General features: G+C 34.2%; 1 protein-coding gene across 6 annotated transcripts in view; it reads right to left on the reverse strand.

Moving 5' to 3' along the window:
• The window catches only part of LOC137244509 (uncharacterized protein DDB_G0283357), a 53,824-nt gene that overhangs the window by 4,268 nt on the left and 27,607 nt on the right, over positions 1-21,949 (reverse strand). For 2 of the 6 annotated variants that reach the window (XM_067773573.1, XM_067773574.1), the window contains 3 exons: positions 10,671-10,903; positions 7,596-7,699; positions 1,540-2,134 (listed from right to left, as the gene is read on the reverse strand). In XM_067773573.1, the coding sequence (XP_067629674.1) occupies positions 1,540-2,134; positions 7,596-7,699; positions 10,671-10,902 (931 nt within the window). In that variant the 5' untranslated portion in view covers position 10,903. Of the gene's footprint in view, positions 1-1,539; positions 2,135-7,595; positions 7,700-10,670; positions 11,051-21,949 lie in introns of all 6 variants that reach the window. The other 4 variants (XM_067773571.1, XM_067773572.1, XM_067773575.1 and 1 more) reach the window with 4 other exon arrangements.

Raw genomic sequence — 21,949 nt, forward strand, 5'->3', positions numbered from 1 at the left:
CGAACCATATAACTTCGCCATAGACTTCCACATTCACATGTGCTCAGAACTAATCTCAAATGTTTATAGCTTATATTTAATTCAGTATACATTTTGGTCAGTCGCCAATTGAAGCAATAAAGTTTTCTGTAACATATTATGAATATGGAAAAACTTTAAACTAATTAAAAAATTGACGAGCAAGTAGGTTTGAGCCGGTTAGGGATTTCGCGAGAAATGAGTTTCATAAATGGGATACAGTTCCGCAAAGCGACAGTTAGGTACTGGAGCAGGCATGCTTAACGAACGAAACGATATCATTTCGTTACGATAATCAACGCTAATAAACGAAACGAAGTCACTTCGTTTCGTTTATTAACGTTAAGATCGTCAAATTAACGTTAATTTGTCGTTCTTAACGTTAATAAACGAAACGAAGTCATTACGTTGATTATCGTAACGAAATGATATCGTTTCGTTCGTTAAGCATGCCTGTACTGGAGGTTAAATAACTTACTCCGAACTGGTACTAAACGAATGGAAAGCGGGACAGCTGGCAGTCACTTTTGTACCCGCAGCGCTGAAGTTTGAGCTCAAACGCTGCTGATATTTCAGAACCACTTACGACTTAACCTGTTAATCGAAGGTCCTGCAAAAAGGGGTAGCTGCTTTTTCGTGGGACAACTCAACGTTAAAAATGTCAGTTGAAAGCACTGCGATGGGACAGAAGTAGAATAAGTACCGTCTCTTAAAGTCTCCGAAAGTTTTGAGTTAGTTCGTAACCGGTGCCATTCCCTGCAGGGATAACATGACCTAAAAGTAACACGCCACAAATTGTAAAAATGCATCTCCTCAAAGGTGTTTTGGGCCATCAGAATATTATCATTAACTGATGAAGGACTTGCCATTGAGATTATAAAGATGTTAAATCTTACTATACGAACAGATATTACAAAGTCAACTTTTTTTTTTTTAATACCCAGAGCAGGGATTGCTTCCCGTAATTCTATATCGAATGCTCAACGAACCCGTTTTATATGGGTGCTTTGGTTTGTTTCAAAAAGTGCTCAGAAATTGTTTTGAAGCTTACAAAATAATTTCTATTGAGAGCAGTGACTTTTTTTTTAACTGCATAAATGTAGATCTTCCGAACAGGCAATTCGATAGCTAATTTTGTATCGAACAGTTATAAGCGAACGTTGGAAACGACGCGTCGAAATTTTGGGTTATGGAAAACAAAGACGACCATTTGATACACGTTCTTGTTCGATATCGAATTACGGAAAGCCACCTCAGATTTATCGGACTTGCAGACATGTATTCAACTCAGAGGTAATTTCAAAATTTGTCAAAATTTTATGAGTTGAATGCATCATAAGAAGTTTACCCTGAATAAAAAAGATAACTTGCCGCTCTGCTAGTGGGCCTAAGCACGTAACGCCGTCTGAACTTCTAAGCGGTCTGTTGTGGAATTTTGACTATATGCTTTTCTATCATTACTCCTTGCTGAGTCGTTGACTAGAGAGGGTTAAAGTACTCTTAGTCCCTTTATTATCTTACCTCCACTACAATATCCACTGTGATTGATTAAAGGATCGAAAAAGTTGTTGCTATTATGTCCATGATTGTTCTGACTATTGTTGCAGTCATCGGTGTTACATTCTTCTGTACATTCGTCATTGTAATGAGCCGTATCACATTGTTCGCAATCGCCTGTACAGTTTTCCATCAGGTTTGGATTATTTTGTGTTGCTGATGCAGTTGCAGCAGCTGCTGCTGCCGTTGATGCAGTCATTTTGTTTGATATCAAAAGTTCAGTGGAATCAATTGACTCTTTCCGATTATCGTGTTCGCATTCGGTATCGTCTTCAGAATTGTTGGCCTCGTTGTTTCCTTGATTTTTATTTACTGTTCGAGATTGTTCTGCATATTCATTGCATTCGTTTCGTTCGTTTATGTTTGCATCTTGTTGTCGTTGTTGTAGAAACTGTTCGTTGCACATATAATTCCCTTGGCAATTGGGATCTGTGCATTCAATTGGTATATTTTCACTCAGTGAAATATGCTCCAGCGATGAAAGGAGTATACTGTTGTTTGGATTATTCAAAGAATCTCGCCGACCGTTCGTCTTCTTCTCACGGTTCATAAATTTTAGCTGTTAAATAAAAGTGTTTATTATATTATTTTCTATTCACTTTATACGGCTTATATCATTAGAAGAAATAAGACTAAACAAACAACCACCAAGAACCAAGTAAGTCATAATTTAATAATCAATAATTTCGACCTTCTTTTTAACTTACACAATTTTATACCCAAAAATGATATACGCTCTTATGGCATACCACTAGTCTGCATTATTAAATTAATTTAAAAAAAAAATTAAAACGGAACCCACCCTCACGGAAAAGACAACGAATTGTATCATATTTTAGGTAGGTACGCGTAGCAGTCGCACATTTTCTGGTGGAGTGGCATGAGGTCTTATGCAAATGGTCGGACCGGTTTGTTATAAAAGCTTTCACTGGCATAAAAGCAAAACTATAGGAAAAGTAGGCTCAGGCGAAAATTTGAAGTGAACTTTATCGGACCAGTTTTAGCTAAATTTTTCCCTGCTACGGAACTTTACTTATTTGACTTACTTATTTGACGCTTAAAGATTCAAATGGTCCGTCCAACAATGCGCGCCAGTCGCTTTTTCTCTGGGCTAACTGGCGCCAATTGGTCACACGAAGGGAATTTAAATCGTTTTCCACCTGGTCCTTCCAGCGGGGTGGGTGCCGCGAATTCCTTCCTCTGCTTCCATAGGCGGGTTCCGATAAAAATACTTTGTTGGCCAGAGCATAATCTTTCAATCGCATAAAATGACCTGGCCAGCGTAGTCGCAGCGTTTTAATTCGATGTACTATGTTGATGTCATTAAGTCTTTTTCGGTATTCGCCGTCGTCAACGTATAGATGCGGCGACGCGTCGCGACGTGCAATAGTGACAATGGCACTAGCATCACTTGACATTAATTCGCTTTTGAAAGAGAACTAATGTCAATGAAATTTAAACCCATTAGAATCGCCATTGAATTAATTTTCTTTGCAAAAGCAAATTAATTTCAGATCTTCTTATGGGCACCACCACCGAACTTTGGAAAAAAATTTGGCCAAATTTAGATTCCAAATATTAGTTCTCTATTACGATAAGATTTAAGAAGTATTAATAGCATAAATTATTAAGAAGAAAAAGTGCCGCAGGCGAAAATTTGGAAAAAAAATCGCGCGATTTTTAGTTCGAAATTTGCTATTCATACTATGATGCGGTATAAATATACTTTTTTGAATTACATAATTTGAAACGTTTAAAAAAAGGGCTTTTTTTCAATATTTTGCATATTTTGGAAATTAATGCTAGTAAATATTTCCTATCATAACGTGAAATTAAAATTTGGAACTAAAAATGGCGCAATTTTTTATTCCAAATTTTCGTCTGTTGGTTTTTAATTTTTGGAAATTAAAATGAAAAATATCTTAATATCGTATCATGATATGAAACGAAGATTTGAAATCAAAAATGCGGCGCTTTTTATTGAGATTAAAGCGAACAAAAATTTAATTTGGACGATGTAACACCGCAACGCAATTCACAGTATTATTTCTCCCAGCTCCTTTTTGCGTGGGCGCCGTAAAATAGTCCCAAAGCGGACTTAAATCAAGTGACAATAGTTCTCCTTCGGATTCGGAATTAATGTCATTCACCTTAATTCTCTTTGAAAATCGAATTAATGTCAATTGTCACTTCCGTTGACACTATTACACGTCACCGTAAAGGGCCGTAAATCTTTCGAAGAACTTTTCTCTCTCGCACTCCCAGAGCCGCTTCATCTGATGTCATGTTAAATGCTTCTGCACCATATAGCAGGATAGGCACGATCAGTGAAGATTAGATCATGATTTTCGTTTGCGAGAGAGAGGACTTTCCTTTTCAATTGCCTACTTAGTCCAAAGTAGCATTTATTGACAAGAGTGATAGTACGCTAGATTTCAGAGCTGTTGTTGTAGTTTGTGTTAATGCTGGTTTCAAAAAAACGAATTCTTTTACTAAGTATTTCGGAATAATAGCTGCCAAGAGTGGCGTGGTTGCAAAGGCACAAATGCGTTGACTCTTTACTTGATGCCAGCATCATCAAACCCATCGCTTCCACTTCTTTTTCCAGTTTGGAGTAATTACGGCGCGGGTGTTCAGGCGGATGATATCGATGTCATCAGCATATGCCAGTCAATGCATGTTTTTTTTCGGAACATTGTTCTCCAGCATAAAATTAAAGAAATCGCACGATAGAGGGTCACCCTGTCTGAAACCTCTTTTAGTTTTGAACGACTCGGAGAGTTTCTTCCCAATTCTGACTGAGCGGATGGTGTGCCTCACAGTTTTTTTGGACAGTCGTATAAGTTATGCGGAGGAATCAAACTCAGACAAAGCGTTTTGCGAAGCGCAAATTTGTGCAGTTATATGAGTTTGCCGTGGATAAGCTTACATCAAAGCCATCTACTTAGCAAATTTGGGATGTGATTCGCTGCCACCATTTCAACTTCTGAACAAATTTCATGACTTCAGGATGGAAGTATTATTTCCGAACACCTGCATAACATTAAGCATATTTGGCACACTTCCAGTCAGTGTGGCTGAAGGGGAGCGTTCTTTTAGTCTATTGTCTCGCGTGACAAATTTTTTACGTTCTACTATGAGCCAAATCGCTTGACAAGCCTTGGAACATTGGCGTTGGAGTCCAGCCTTGCTCGCAGCATTAGTTTTGAATCGGTAATTTCCATATTCGCAGACCAAAAAGTACGGAAGTGTTTCCTTGGCCGATTCAAGCTCTTAAAATGTACATATTAAGAAAAAGTTAATGTAAGCAAATCAAACAATAAATCTAACATTTCATTTATTTAAGTGCTCCAGTAAATCTTATTTTATATGAAATAAAACTGACAATGTAAATTGAAAAATTTATGTATGCTATGTTATTTTTTTACTGGATTGAATTTATTTTTTAGGGGGGCCCGTAAACGCGAACTGTCCTAGGGACTCGGCTCGGCTCTCTGCGGCCTTGATTAGTAGTGATAATAAATTTGTAAATGACAACAGGTTCAGAGACGTAAAGGTAAAGAGAACTGCCAACAGAATGAATAGTGGGAAACAGTAAACCATCAAATCGCGGGTAGGTAATTCACCATTGGGGAAATGTGGCATGAAATTCGTCAATTACAACGCTGGGATCATTTTATTTTGATATAATAACTACAATTAAACTATTTTAAATATTTTCAATTACTTTTTTGTGAAATTTTAACGAAGACACCGTGTTTTTTGCTAATCTTCAAGTAGGTAATGTGGGGAGTTACCTACCTCCAGTTTGATAATTTCCATTGTTGTCCGTCGTTGGCGATTCTCTATAGCTTTACGTCTCAGAACATATTTCGTGAATCGATAAAGACTTATGTTGGTTTGGTCATTCTTTCCGAATTAGTTTGAAGAATGCCGTACGTCAGAATTTTATTCAAAAATACACTATTTCAAAATTTATTTATTTCAAATCTGATCATAAAGGGCCAATTAATGGTGACTTATCCTTAACCAGATAGAACAGCTGATCGAACCAACCTTATAGAAATCAACGTAATTGATTAATGTGCCACACCATAACTCTAAAGCCATAACCATACCTAGCCAACCAATTGGTTTTTGGTTTCTCGCCATATTCATAACCTAAAAATATTTGAGTTGGTGAATTTAATAACTTTTTGTACATTTTGTTCATTGCTTTGGGTGCGTTATGACTAAGAGACTTATTTTTTGTGGAATATATTTGTAATTTCTTGCGTTTTCTTCATTTTCATGAAATTTTCACGATTTTTAGGTTAAGGCACCATTAATCGATCACATGGGAGATTGTTATGGATATGGGCGTGGTTACGACTATGGCGTTAGGGTTAAGGAAGTTTAATTGGCCCTTAAGATCAATGTATTTTGACATAAGAGGGAGTTAACGATAACCGTGGCAAAAAACGGTGATAAACCATTTTCTACCGTTATGACGGCCGTAATATTTTATAGCCTGGCCTATATTACGTTACGGTGAACTTCACCGTCTTCTTAGTTTCCACATAATTACTTTTACACTGCAACTTTTTTGACAACATACTCGACCGCTTTCTAGGAAACCAAGCCTTCGCCACATCGAAAATCCTGGCTCAAGTCCCAGTCAAAGCAACATCAAACATTTAGAAACAAGTTTTCTCAATTAGAAAACTTTTTCTAAACCGGGTCGCCCCTTGGCAATGATTTCGAGAGTATTTCTGCCATGGCAAGGTTCTCAGTGAAAATTAATCTGCCTTGCAAATGTTGTTCGGAGTCGGTGTAAAACATGTAGCCGTTCAAATATGGTTTACCTTTTCGTTACGTTTTTTCATCAATTTGCTTTAAATGCGGGTTTTGAAAACACCTTTCTATTTGTGCAACAGCCACATAAAATGGGCTGCCAGAGAACAACTAAGTATTTCGGATTCCCCGAAATCACCCTCTGATGGGCTTGGCATGTATAAATAATAAAAAAAAAAATGCAAGGCGCTAAACCTTTCGAAAAGATTTTAGGCCGAGCTTCTCTTCCAAGTTGCGTCGTGCTCCTCTTAACTTTCCCTACATTTTAGCGGGACGGTCCTACATGTTTTATGCCGACTCCAAACGGCATTTGCATGTCAAGATGAGTTTTTACTGAGAAACTTTTCATGACAGAAATCCACTCGGCATGTTTGTCGAATTACTTACGAGTGGCGACCCCGATTAGAATTACTTTTTTCTAATTGAAATTTTTTTTCTTCTAAATTTTGATGGTATCTTGTCCCAGAGTTGAACCCAGGACCTTCGGTGTTGTAGTCGGAGCACGCTACCACCATACCACAGTTTCTTGTCTTTGTCTAAGGGCTTTTCACTATGAACACAAATATCGTTTACAAAAATGTTTTCATCGGGCGGATAAACCTTAAAGCTTGGATAAGAAATCAAATATTTTCCGGTCAATTTCTTTCCCTATATACTAGGGAGGTTACGTAAGGAAAGGGCTTTAAAGTGAGAAGAAATACTCAGTCGAAGCTCCCTGGAGCTCGTTGAAGTTTTTTTGCAGATAACATATTTACCAAATATATGTTAAATATGAAATATAAAAAACCAAACTATCGATTTTTTAACTAGAGAGAATCTAGCTGCTATCGATCTAGTACTTATTTGGTGCTTTAGGTCCAGAAATTATTATCACTTATTTCTGACTTCCCTAGTGGGCATTGCTTGGGAATAGGGCAGGAGCTTGTGCCGTACCCAAATTGTTCTAGTTCTATTATATGCAGGGTTGTGTATTTGAATAAATTAATCAAAGGCAGCGACTATTTCAGAATCACTTACGACTGAACTAGCTAAGAACTTGCTCAAAAGACCTGCCATTTCGTAAGAAATCACAGTGTGAAAATTGTGAGTTGAAAGCACCATGAGGAGACAGAATTAGAACTAGTTAATTAGTCTCGTAATGGGATAATTTTGCGCTAGTTCGGAACATAGTGCAGAGTGATTCTCACCTCTTCAAGCATATGATCATAAGTTGATGGTGGTGTTGTATTAAATGTATTCGAGTCCGTTGAGGATTCGTCGTTATATGTCGTCACTCTGGGGTCAATATAACCTGCAATAAAGAACGTTGAAAATAAACTCAAAAATGTATAAAGTTTTATGAAAGTAATTGTAAAAGTGTATGTTTGAGTGCAACTATTTAGTAGAAGAGACATGCGAAATAGAGCACATTTTTTTTTAAATTCATATTAGGCATTCTTAATTAACTTACAACAAAGAAATATACCGCTACATACATACATACATAATTGCATATTTACTTAAGTGAGAAATATTAAACAAAGATGCTACTGATTCGATTTATACGTTTTTTCGACCAACTGGGGTATTCCTTGTTGTCGGGTGACTCAACTTTCACTCAAACTTGAGGTAAAACGAGCAATTATAGAAGTTTTAAGATTTTCTCACTTAAAGGTGAATACTCATTTGGTAGGTACAAAGTTAATGTAATATAAAACTTAGTTATGTAGTTTACACAAACAAATTACCATTTTCTAAGAGTGACGGGTGGGACGGGACGCCTATGTAAGTGGATGAAAATTTGAATCATTTTAAAATTGGCTATAGTTACCATATGTTTTAACTAGATCTAATCTAAATTGTGTATTTTACAAAGAAAATATATCCACGCTAATTTTAGCTTGTGACGGGGAGCACAATATATGATATCTAAATGCTCAACTGTAAATATTAACTTTTTCTTTGTTAAACCTAAAAAAAAACTCAATAAGAAAGGATGCCTAGTGGATTTGTAGAACTGGTGAACGTTTTTCATGCAGTAAAATACAATTATTTAATTCCAGGTGGCCGCCGAGGTGTGGTGGTAGCGTGCTATGCCTACTATACCGAAGATCCTGGGTTCAGCTCTCGGGCAAAGTACCATCAAACTTTAGAAACAAATTTTCTAATCGGTGTCACCACTCGTATGTGATGTATAGAACTGCTAAAATTCGCCACAATATTATGTTTCCTCGGCTTGTGCCAATGTTCAGCTTTTTTAAACAGTTTGCGGTTGTCCTAGAACTAGCTGGTCCTCTAAACGTAGCTTCCATAACTAAAACGCAGCCCAATTTGAATATGAATTCACCACTCTGAAACTCTTTCGAATTCTACATACCACTTCCTTAATTACAAAATCAAAATTCCATGTAGCATTTAATTCTAGATATCTACATTAATCGATTGGTATAAAAAGTGTTAAGTTCATAAATATACTAAAATTTAAAAAATTACATCTTTTTAGGGGAAAAAAGAATAATAGACATGGTGAAAAATTTTGATGTACCGGGGTTCTCACAATATTGTTCAGATAAATTGTGCTCCTTTTTATTGTCCCAGCTTTTTGAAAAAAAGTCCACAAATCAAAGTTAAATCCGGACTTTTAGTTTTCAAATCCGGAATTTTTATTTCCGGAACTAAAACTTAGTTCTGGACTTTCATTTGTCACGGCCGGGCCTATGACGTCCATTTTTATTTTGAATCTTTCCTATGATAACATAAAGCGGTATATTGAATTATACTGCAATATCTCTATTCTACAGATTTCGAATCCAGATATCTAGCTGAGTAGCGAAATCAAGATAATCGACATTTGCATTAATGGGGTATTTAACCTTAACTTTTTTCCAAATATTCCTCATTTAGATTTCTTTACGTCTTGATTTTTCAGCTGCGAATTCTCTAATGATATCATCACAATCGATAGATAAAAACAATTCTGACTCTATCGTCAACGACGCAAGAGCATCCAGTTTGTCTTCGCCCAATGAAGATCTGAGGTAGTTTTTAACGCGTTTTAAAACAGAAAACTATCTCTCTGCGCAATAGGAATTGAAACAAACATTCGCAACGCAATGTCAACATTAGGGTAAGAGATGTGAAAATTATCCTGTCTCAGTTCCAGCAGAGAATAATTTGAAATGTTCTTTTCGATGCAGTATGCCTTGAAAAAGAGCATTTCATATCCCAAATTTTCGTAAAGATCTTGATTGTAGTAGTTGCTCAATATAGTGGATTTCTTACGTATTTCTTAGATGGTTCATATTAGTGATAAGAGAAAATTTATCGCCCGAGACACATAGAAGACTATATACTGTCTTTTACTTGACGTACGACTAGACTTGACCTTCAGATCTTTTGCATTATAATTTACTTGTGAAGAATAGAAGGGCTTGGCCTCAAGAATTGCATCAAATGGACGCTCGTTTTTTTGGCAGTGATGTGAAGTGTGGTGACCTCTTAGATGATTCTGATTCTCAGGTTGGCGGGTCGGCTGTTTCTTAACGCCACGCGCAGGCGCGCTGTTAGGTTCCTAAGGCGCGTGATTAAAAGTGTTATGCAAATTTTTACGACTGCTATGAAGAAAAATAATTTACACCTTCATTCTAATTTCGAAATGCATAGAATATAATTAATTATTTATAATAATATACAGACAAAAATACTATTTTAAGTGCAGCAAAATCCGAATGAAAATTTTTTTTGTTTCAAAAATGAATCGACTCGAATAATGCCGCGCTGGGCTCTAGCCTATGTTGCCTATATGCCAAATCCGCCACTGTGTATGGGATATATATATACTATATATACGACATATCTTTACGATTTTTCAGACCACAAATGTGTCACATTAGTATGAAAGCGTCTGCTGCAATTTTCTAATAAATTGAGGAAGATATGACGAAGAAACCTCCTTTGTAGTGGGCCGATCCGGTCGGTTCCGACAAATGCCTAATCAGGGACATACCCGCATACCAAATTTCATCAAGATGTCTCGAAAATTGAGGGACTAGTTTGCGTGCAATTCAGATCATTTCGGTATACTTATTTCTGGGTCTATCCCTTCTCCTTTAAGAACTTTCAATTTTGAGATTCGTGTTAAGCTTAATATACCACTTCATTTTTTTTCAAATCTTTGCAAAACTTAGTCTGTACAATGTACCGCAATTCATAGAATATTTAGTAAAATGTATTTAAATTAAAAAAACAGCATTCCTTCATAGAAATTAGCAATTTTTTCTTACCCAATCGTAAATTGTTGCTTTTGTTTGGCAGCAAAGATCTACGTTCATTTGTACCCATTGAACCAAGACTGGTGCAGTCTGTCGAATCGATAGTAGAGCTACTGGCACCAATTGCTGTTGCATCATGTTGATGATGGTTAAGCAGGGCTTCGTTTACTTGTGGATCGGTATCATGTTCTTGCGATGTACTTCGCAAACTTCCCATGCGGAATTTCAGTTTGAATGGCGCCATTCTAAAAATGTTTGTTGTTGATATTTAGCTAAAAAATTATATTTCCTCTTCTATTCTGATTAACAGCAAGCTTGATGTATTGCTACCACTTATTACTCATGATCGTTAAATACTAACATACAAATTTAGGCACAAAATATAAAATGTGCTTTTCATATTCAAAATTTATCAAAAGAAGATTTAATTCACATCACAAAAAGGAAAAAAAAAATGAAAAAAGAGATAAATATGTTAGTAAAAGAAGTGAGAAAAAATAATATAAGTTTAATGTGTATTACATTGTTATCATTTCTAAAGGAGCTTAACGTTTTAATCGCTTTTTAAATTAAATTATGACTCATATTTTCGGTGGCCGCCGTGGTGCGGTGGTAGCGTGCTCCGCCTACCCCATCGAAGATCCTGGGTTCACGCCCCGGGTAAAGCAACATACAAATTTTTAGAACCAAGTTTTTTCAATTAGAAGAAAGTTTTTTTAAGTGGAGTCGCCCCTCAACAATGATTGGCAAGCACTCCGAGTGTATTTGGGCCATGAAAAGATCTCAGCGAAAACTTATCTGCCTTGCAGATGCCGTTCAGAGCCGGCATAAAACAAGTAGGTCCCGTCCCGCCAATTTGTAGGAAAAATTAAAAGGAGCACGACGCAAGTTGGAGGAGAATCTCGGCCTAAAGTCTCTTCGGATGTTATTGCGCCTTACACTAAAGAAAATATTCCGTAATCAAGGGTTACCGCAGATACTTTAAACTAGCATTTTATTATACCTACACTTAATATGCTATAAATGTACGTGGGTACTTCTAAAGATTCTAAAAAATATTGTATATATTTTTGGATGCCACGGGGCGTGAAATAACATTAAACGCATCTTAGATTGCATTTCAAATGAGTAACTAAATAACTTTTTGCTGTGATTTCTGAATAGATAGCTAATTTCCATACTATAGGGAGATGGTATAAAAGTTATCCCGGAAAGAACCCCGAAATGATCTCAATTCAGCATGAAAATAATACCGAAATCCCGAAGTAGTCCCAAATGATATAGTCCTGAAATAATCCCGATAACAATTCCGAAATTAACCCCAAAAGAGCTCGAAGTAGTCACGAGGTGATCAAAAAACAAATCGCGATATAGTTAAACTCTGCATAGTCCGAAAACTACACAATCAGGCAGTGTTGTTACTGTGGTTGTTTTAACCAAGGGTCAAGTTTTAACAACTGTTTAGACTTGGACACCAAATATTATTGGTCTTGGTAAAATCGACTCACTTAATTAGATTTCAAACTAATAGCGTTTTATTTTCTGGAAAAAATGTTACCCTAATGTTGCACTCTTATAGCGTTTTGTAAGGTAACCCTTACGGTAAGTGTTGCGTGACCATAAAGTCAAGCAATCCCTATTGAACACAACAATAATTCACAATAAGGGTTGCCTGTCAAAGCAACATTCACAATGAGGGTTACCTCACAAAATGTCAAATTTAATGACGCCAGATTTTTACGCGCATTCAACTCGAGCAGTCATCTAAATTTTCGCTAAGTAATATCGTGTACGCAAAAAATATAAGAAATATAGCGGCTCACCTATAAATTGGTGTGACACAAATAAAACCAACATTATTGTAAAAGTACGCGTGTTTTATTTTAATTGTGGTGATCAAATATTTCAACAGTCGTGAAATACAGTGCGTGCATGCAAACCTGCACATCAATTTGCACGATTCTATACTATCTGAGACACATGGAGACCATTTTGGCCACGCCGGAATCGGTCTCGCCACATGGCGACTGTGACCATGCCTGCAGAAAAATGGTGGCTCCGGGGACCTGGAATAATTCCCTGCAGCACAAAATTAAAAGACACTTACAAATTTGCTAAAAACTGAGTGCGTGGTGGTTGTGATGCGGTGGTGGTTGTAATAAAAAGAAAGTACATACATACAAAAAATTTTTACATAAAATGATATAAATTACACAAAACTGATTGCAACAAATTCAAAAAAAATTACATGAAGTAATCTATAATTTAAAACTACAAAATCTAATTACAAAAATTACAAAATTTCAAAAAAACATACAAAATTTCAAAAAAAAAATTAAAAAATTTCAAAAAATACAAAAAAATTTAAAAATTTCAAAAACTACAAAAAAAAAATTTTTTTTTAAAATTTCAAAAACTACAAAAAAAATTTTTTCAAAAACTACAAAAAAAATTTAAAAATTTCAAAAACTACAAAAAAAAAATTTTGAAATTTCAAAAACTACAAAAAAATTTAAAATATCAAAAACTACAAAAAATCATAAAATTCCAAATACTACAAAAAAAATTTTTTTTTATAAAATTTCATAAACTGCAAGAAAAAGGTACATCCTAAATGGCAAAATATACTTTTTAGAACTTCGTATATACATACATTTAAAAATTAATTTGAACTTGAACCAAAGTTACGTGTGGAATTGTGGTGGTACATACATACATATATGTAAAAAGTTATTGGAAGCTGCTGTACCATACCATAACGTTGACACATAAGCACAACCACCCGCTACGTTTTAATACGCAGTACCGTTAGTAGCGGTAAAATCATGCTATACATAACAAAAGTAAGAAGAAACAAGTAAGAACGGGACTGTCTTCGGCTGTGCCGAACACTTCATACCTTTCATGAATGGGGCTGAACAATAATCTTATCCCGTTCGTAATCTCCGAATAAGCGGATGTATAAGATAAGAAATATATAGTGAACAGATCTGCATACCTTAACGATTTTTAAGATAAATATAAAATAAAAAACATGTAGGTACTTTGTGTGAGGATGCAAAGTTTCTGGTTTTTTGTGGTCTGCGTGTAAAAACTATGACTACGAATCACGTATTTCAACAATATATGACGTAAACGTAACTATTTGATGAAATTTGATGAATTTTGAAGCTTCTAGCCGTAAAAAGGGGGCAAAAATTAGAGTTTATATGGGGTATATAATATATATACCACCGATCTCTATGATTTTTTCAGACAACAATATATGCTATATACGTAAGCATATGGTGAAATTTGAAGCGTCTAGCTGTTAAAAAGGGGCAGAAATTGCGCAAAGTTTCTTAACTGAACCATCGGTTGTATGAGATATATACTATATATACCATCGATCTCAATGATTTTTTCAGACAACAATATATGCTATACACGTAAGCATTTGGTGAAATTTGAAGCTTCTAGCTGTTAAAATGGGGAAGAAATTGCGCAAATTTTCTTATCTAAACAATCGGTTGTATGGGATATATACTATATATACCACCGGTATCTATGATTTTCTCAGACAACAATATATGCTATACACGTAAGCATTTAGTGAAATTTGAACATATCTAAACGATTTTTAAGATAAATATAAAATAAAAAATAGGTAGGTAATCTGTGTGAGGATGCAAAGCTTCACGTTTTTTGTGGTCTGCATGTAAAAACTATGACTACGAATCACGTATTTCAAAAATATATGACGTAAACGTAACTATTTGATGAAATTTGATGAATTTTGAAGCTTCTAGCCGTAAAAAAGGGGCAAAAATGATAGTTTATATGAAGTATATAATATATATACCACCGATCTCTATGATTTTTTCAGACAACAATATATGCTATATATGTAAGCATATGGTGAAATTTGAAGCGTCAGCTGTTAAAAAGGGGCAGAAATTGCGCAAACTTTCTGAACTGAACAATCGGTTGTATGAGATATGTACTATATATACCATCGATCTCAATGATTTTTTCAGACAACAATATATGCTATACACGTAAGCATTTGGTGAAAGTTGAAGCTTCTAGCTGTTAAAACGGGGAAGAAATTGCGCAAAGTTTCTTATCTGAACAATCGGTTGTATGGGATATATACTATATATACCACCGGTATCTATGATTTTCTCAGACAACAATATATGCTATACACGTAAGCATTTAGTGAAATTTGAACATATCCAAACGATTTTTAAGATAAATATAAAATAAAAACTAGGTAGGTAATCTGTGTGAGGATGCAAAGCTTCACGTTTTTTGTGGTCTGCATGTAAAAACTATGACTACGAATCACGTATTTCAAAAATATATGACGTAAACGTAACTATTTGATGAAATTTGATGAATTTTGAAGCTTCTAACCGTAAAAAAGGGGCAAAAATGACAGTTTGTATGAAGTGTATAATATATATACCACCGATCTCAAAAAATTTTTAGACAACAATATATGCTATATCCGTAAGCATTTTGTGAAATTTGAAGCTTCTAGCTGTTAAAACGGGGCAGAAATTGCGCAAAGTTTCTTATCTGAACAATCGGTTGTATGAGATATATACTATATATACCACCGATCTCTATGATTTTTTCAGACAACAATATATGCTATATACGTAAGCATTTGGTGAAATTTGAAGCTTCTAGCTGTTAAAATGGGGTAGAAATTGCGAAAAGTTTCTTATCTGAACAATCGGTTGTATGAGATATATACTATATATACAACCGATCTCTATGATTTTTTCAGACAACAATATATGCTATATACGTAAGCAATCGGTGAAATTTGAAGCTTATAGCTGTTAAAATGGGGTAGAAATTGCGAAAAGTTTCTTATCTGAACAATCGGTTGTATGAGATATATACTATATATACAACCGATCTCTATGATTTTTTCAGACAACAATATATGCTATATACGTAAGCAATCGGTGAAATTTGAAGCTTATAGCTGTTAAAATGGGGTAGAAATTGCGAAAAGTTTCTTATCTGAACAATCGGTTGTATGAGATATATACTATATATACAACCGATCTCTATGATTTTTTCAGACAACAATATATGCTATATACGTAAGTATTCGGTGAAATTTGAAGCTTCTAGCTGTTAAAATGGGGCTAAAGTTTGCCAAAAATATATATATATATATACTATATATATATACTATATATACCACCACATATATACTATATATACCACCGATCTTTATGATTTTTTCAGACAACAATATATGCTATATACCTAAGCATTCGTTGAAATTTGAAGCCTCTAGCTCTTAAAATGGGGCAGTAATTACGAAAAGTTCCTTATCTGAACAATCGGTTGTGGGGGATATATACTATATATACAACCGATCTCATCAATTTTTTCAGGCAACATTATGTGCAACATACGAAAGTATATGGTGAAGTTTGAAGCTTCAATCTGTTAAATTGGGTAAGATATTACAAAAATCCTCTTTTTCTCAAAAATCGGTTGTATGGAGGATATATGCTATAGTGCTCCGATCCGGTCGGTTCCGACAAATGTCTAATCGGACACCCAAATACACCCGCTCACCAAATTTTATCAAGATATCTCAAAAATTGAGGGACTAGTTTGCATACAAACAGACAGACGGACATGGCTAAATCAACTCAGCTCTTCATTTCGGTATACTTAATGGTGTTTGCATTATTAAACGAATACAGTGCGGTTAAAATATTTCAACATTCACTTGCATTTACAAAATAAGTCTTAAATACAGTGCCTTTGAATATGCGAATCTTTACCATTTACCAATTAACTCATCAATTTTGAATATTTCGAATATTCTCTGATTTCACAAAAATTTTTTTTTTTCTTTTTAAATTGCATACCACAATTACACAGTGAATGAATAGTTTCAAATTCATTTTTGTATAAACAGTGCCTACAGCGTTAATCTTAACATTTTTCCGATTTTTTTTTTTATGAAACATTTTTTTCTGCCACGGAGGTAAACATTTTCAATAAATGTAATAAAGTTTTCAGATGTCAGTTGTCAAATGTCAGATTTTGATTCCAATTTCAAAAGTTTACGCTCTAATTTCACTAAAGTTACTAAACGAGTTTTAAATAACCGATCAATCTCAGCAAAAAAATCAATAGAATATGAAGATGCTTTAATTAAAAGCTATAACCAAATTATAATACAAGTAAATTCATATTTTGAAAATCGTGATAAGCCTAGTTCAATAATCGAAAGCTTGTCAAAGTGCAGAGAACAACTCACTAAATGTTTTTCTAGAATTAACTGCAATATAAAAATACCCAAATATCTTTCTGAATTAATACAAGAAAGCGAATCAAGTTCTGATTTTGACACTGAGGAAGAATTATCTGACGCATCGACAACTTCAGCATACAAAGCTAGTATTATTAAAAAGGTCCCGTATCTTTTCTTGAGGATTTCCCTGGATTTTCCAATTCACTTCACAATAATAATTTAGATACAATTAGCGAAGAACAACCAACAATGGCGACTCCAGAGCAAAAGAAAACTTTTATTACTATGTGTGCATCCATAATTAGAGAAAACTACAGCGGCGATCCGCTTTCACTTGCATCCTTTATAGATACAATAGTTTTGATAGAAGATTTGATGGAAGAAAATTTGACAAATACTTTCATTTCGTTTATAAAATCCAAGTTAGAAGGGAAAGCGCGTGAGGCAATTCCAAATGAAGTAACAACAATTCAACAAATAAAAGATGCATTAAAAGGTAGAATAAAACCTGACAACTCAAACGTTGTTGCAGGAAAAATTGCATCGTTAAAAGTTTTTAATAATAATCATACTGAATTCGCCAAACGTGTTGAGGAACTCTCCGATGCTTTAGAACGATCATTAGTTATAGAAGGAATGACTCAGGAAAAAGCGCACGAAATGGCAGTCGAAAAAACCGTCAACGTTTGTTGGCTTAACACTCGCTCAGACCTAGTAAAATCAATTTTAGCGTCAACTACGTTTACTGATTCTAAGGATGTAGTTGCGAAAATGATCGTAGAACAAAATAACCAAACAAGTGAAAGGTAGGTACTAGCGTTTAGATCACGTTATAACAGGCAAAATAATAGTTTTCGAGGTAACTTCAGGTCAAATCAATATAATAGGAACAACTTTTCGAGGTACAACAACAATTTTAACAGAAACAACAATAGCAATTATAGGCATAATAACAACAAAAATTATGGCTCGCGAAGTAATGGTAATTTTCGAAATAACAATAGCAGGCCCGTAAACAGAAACAACAGCAATAACAACAGTAACAACAACAATCGACGTTCAAATACTACAAATAACGCTAGTGTTCGCACTTTAAACGCCAACGGCCCTCAGGAGCGAACACTGGGGGACCAGAATCTGAATTAAATAACGTTTTTCAAAATAAATCAATTTATTGTCTAAACCTGAACTACTCAGATTTTATCGAACTGAATTGCAATGACTCTTTTAAAACATGCACTTACTTAGTAGATACACAGGCTGATATATCAATTATAAAACTTTCAAGTTTAAAACAAAATGTTTCTATAAATAACAACAATATTATAAATATAACGGGTGTTACGACAGATACAGTTTCAACATTGGTTACCATTAAAACAGAACTTTTTTTATTCAAATTTTTCAATTCCACATACTCTAAACGTAGTAGATGACAAATTCAACATACCGTCAGATGGTATTTTAGGCAAAGACTTTTTGAAAAAATACAATTGCATCATAGACTATGCAAAAGAGAGCATAACAATTGGCATTGGCAAAAATACTCATAAAATTTCAATTTTACATAATACAACCGATAATACATTGGCAATTCCTCCTAGATGCGAAGTTTATCGCCTATTTAAGCTGAAAAAATCTAAACATCCAGTTTTCATAGACGCACAGGAAATTTGTAGTGGTGTGTTCACCGCGAAGTGTATTGTTGACACTAACAATCCGATAATAAAGGTATTAAACGTCACTGACGAGGTAAAATACGTAAGAAATTGTAACATAGTTACGGATGAAATCACCAACTACAACGTGTATAAAATCAATGATCTTTCAAAAGATTCGAAAAGGTCAGAGGAATTAAAATCAATTTTAGAAAAACAAATGCCAAACTATGCCAAACCAAAACTTCTCGATTTATGTCTAAAATATGATGGTATTTTTGCACTAAAGACCGATCGTATGATACTTAACAACTTTTATGAACAGAAACTACGATTGACAGACAAAATTCCTGTTTACATAAAAAATTACCGTTTACCATATTGTCAGAGAGAGGAAATTAATAAACAAGTTGATAATTTATTGCAAAACGATCTTATAGAACACAGCTATTCCAACTATAATAGTCCATTGATACTTGTGCCAAAGAAAAATCCAAATGGACAGAAATCCTGCAGGATGTGTGTTGACTTTAGAGCCGTAAACAAAAAATTGATAGCAGACAAATTCCCACTTGCACGAATAGACGATATTCTTGATAATCTAGGCAGAGCCAAATATTTTTCTACATTGGATCTGTATTCAGGTTTCCACCAAATCCCATTAAATAAAGATTCTAGAGACATCACTTCATTCAGCACTGATCGTGGTGCTTTTCGATGGAAAGTTTTACCATTCGGTTTAAACGTAGCTCCGAATTCATTCTCAAGAATGATGTCAATTGCCTTTTCAGGAATTTCTCCAAACCAAGCCTTTTTATATGTCGATGATCTTATAGTCATTGGGTGTAGCGAAGGTCACCATCTTAAAAACTTAGAACAAGTCTTTCAAACATGCAAAAAATTTAATTTGCGTCTAAATCCCGAAAAATGCAACTTTATGCGTTCAGAAGTCACTTTCCTAGGACACAAATGTTCGTCAAAAGGTCTACTTCCAGACGATTCCAAAATAATTGCAATAAAGAAATATCCGAAACCTTGCGATAAAGATGCAGTAAGACGAAATGTGGCATTCGCCAATTATTACAGAAGGTTTATACCAAATTTTGCTTCCATAGCAGCACCTTTAAATAAACTTAGCAGGAAAAGAGTAGAATTTAAATGGGATGAGTCATGTGATATAGCATTTGAAAAACTTCGAAAATCTTTAATTTCTCCTCAAATTCTCCAATACCCAGACTTCAAAAAGGAATTTATAATTACCGTCGACACTTCAAAAATTGGTTGTGGTGCCATTTTAAGTCAAAGATGGCATTGACTTACCAATTTGTTTCGCGTCCAAATCATTTAATAATTCAGAACAAAAGAAATCAATAATTGAGTTAGAGCTTTTAGCTATATTTTTTGCAATAAAACAGTTCAGACCATACGTATATGGCACACACTTTACAGTCAAGCCCGATCATCGTCCATTAGTTTACTTGTTCAATATGAAAGATCCCTCTTCAAAACTTTCACGTATCAGACTTGAACTGGCAGAATACAACTTCACTATTGAATACATAAAAGGTAAAACGAACGTAGGAGCAGATGCACTCTCTCGCATCACAATAGAAGAAATAAAAAATTCAGGAACATCAATTTTAGCGGTACAGACAAGATCACAGACAAAACAAGAACAATTAACGCAACAAGAAATACTCAAAGAAGAAAAAGTAAAAGAAAACATAAAATTACAAGTTTATGATAATTTTTCAAACAAATTTTCAAAGAAAATACCCAGAGTAAAATCCCAAATAAATTATGATAAAAGTGGTAAAATTACGAATTTTGAGATAAACGCGCATCTAAAACACAAAAAAATTGAGTTAATTAAGGTTGCGTGTGCTAACAAAATAATACATTTAGATGAATTACTTTTGAAGCTACAAAAAGAAGCTGGCAAGCGCAATATTAATATAATTGAATTGCAAAAAAATGATAATCTTTTTAAATATTTTTCGATATCAGATCTGAAAACCACTGGGAATAAAATTTAAAAAAAATTAGAAATCATCCTAACCGAACCCGTAGAAACTGTGACAGATGAAGACAAAAAACAACAACTTATAACAGTATACCACACCGACCCAATTTTAGGAGGACATTTCGGTAGCAAAAAAGTTTATGCAAAACTCAGAACCAAATATAGCGAAATTTGTTAAAAACTGCGAAAAATGTCTTTTGAATAAGGTTAAGCCGAAAACAAAAGAAAATTTAGTCCTAACCGAAACACCATGTAAGCCATTCGACATTGTTGTCATTGACACTATAGGACCTCTACCTCAATCCGATAATGGTAACAAGTTCGCTGTCACCATTATATGCGATCTCAGCAAATACTTAGTAACGATTGCGATACCTGACAAAAGTGCAAAAACGGTCGCATCAGCTATTTTTGAAAATTTCATACTAATATATGGCATTATGAAAACAATTAAAACTGATTTAGGTACCGAATACAAAAATGAAATTTTTTCAGAGTTAACAAAACTATTAAAAATAGAACATAAATTTTCCACAGCGTACCATCATGAAACTCTTGGCACAGTAGAGCGAAATCACAGAGTTTTCAATGAATATTTAAGATCTTTTCTAAATCCCAATTTTTCCGACTGGGATGTTTACTTGAAATATTTCACTTTTCTTCACAACACAACAACAAACACAGTATTCGATAATAAATTCTCACCATATGAATTAGTCTTTGGCAAAGCAGCTAATTTACCAAAAGAACTGCAAACCGATAAAATAGACCCGATTTATACCATAGAAAACTATTCGAAAGAAGTTAAATTTCGCTTTCAAAAAACTCACGAATTAGCAAAAAAAGCCGTTACAGAACACAAATTAAAAAATCAAACCAGATGTAACAAAAGTTCACAACCAATATCTGTCAAGGTATTTGACAAGGTATTGCTTGAAAAAGAACCCCGCGACAAGCATAGTAGTATCTATATAGGTCCGTATACCGTAATAGGTATTGACGGTGTAAACGTCACGTTAATTGATGACGAAACGAAAAAGAAAAAAATAGTACATAAAAATAGAATAAGAAAAATTAATTAAATTAAATTTTTAAATTCAAGATTATTTAAAGTTAATCTCTATTGTTAAATTAGAAATAAAATGTTTTTTTCTTCCAAACCTGAAAAAAAAGACAATGAAATCAAATAAATTTAAGCAATCATTAAAAATTAAGAACTGAATGTATACAGTAGAATTAAAACACAAAAAAAAAATTTGTTTTCTAATTATAAAAACTAAATTTAAGTTCTACTTTAGAACTAGACTTTACAATTTAATTCTTAATTTAGATC

The sequence above is a fragment of the Eurosta solidaginis genome, chromosome 3, assembly GCF_040869045.1.
Source record: "Eurosta solidaginis isolate ZX-2024a chromosome 3, ASM4086904v1, whole genome shotgun sequence".
Classification (NCBI taxonomy): domain Eukaryota; kingdom Metazoa; phylum Arthropoda; class Insecta; order Diptera; family Tephritidae; genus Eurosta; species Eurosta solidaginis.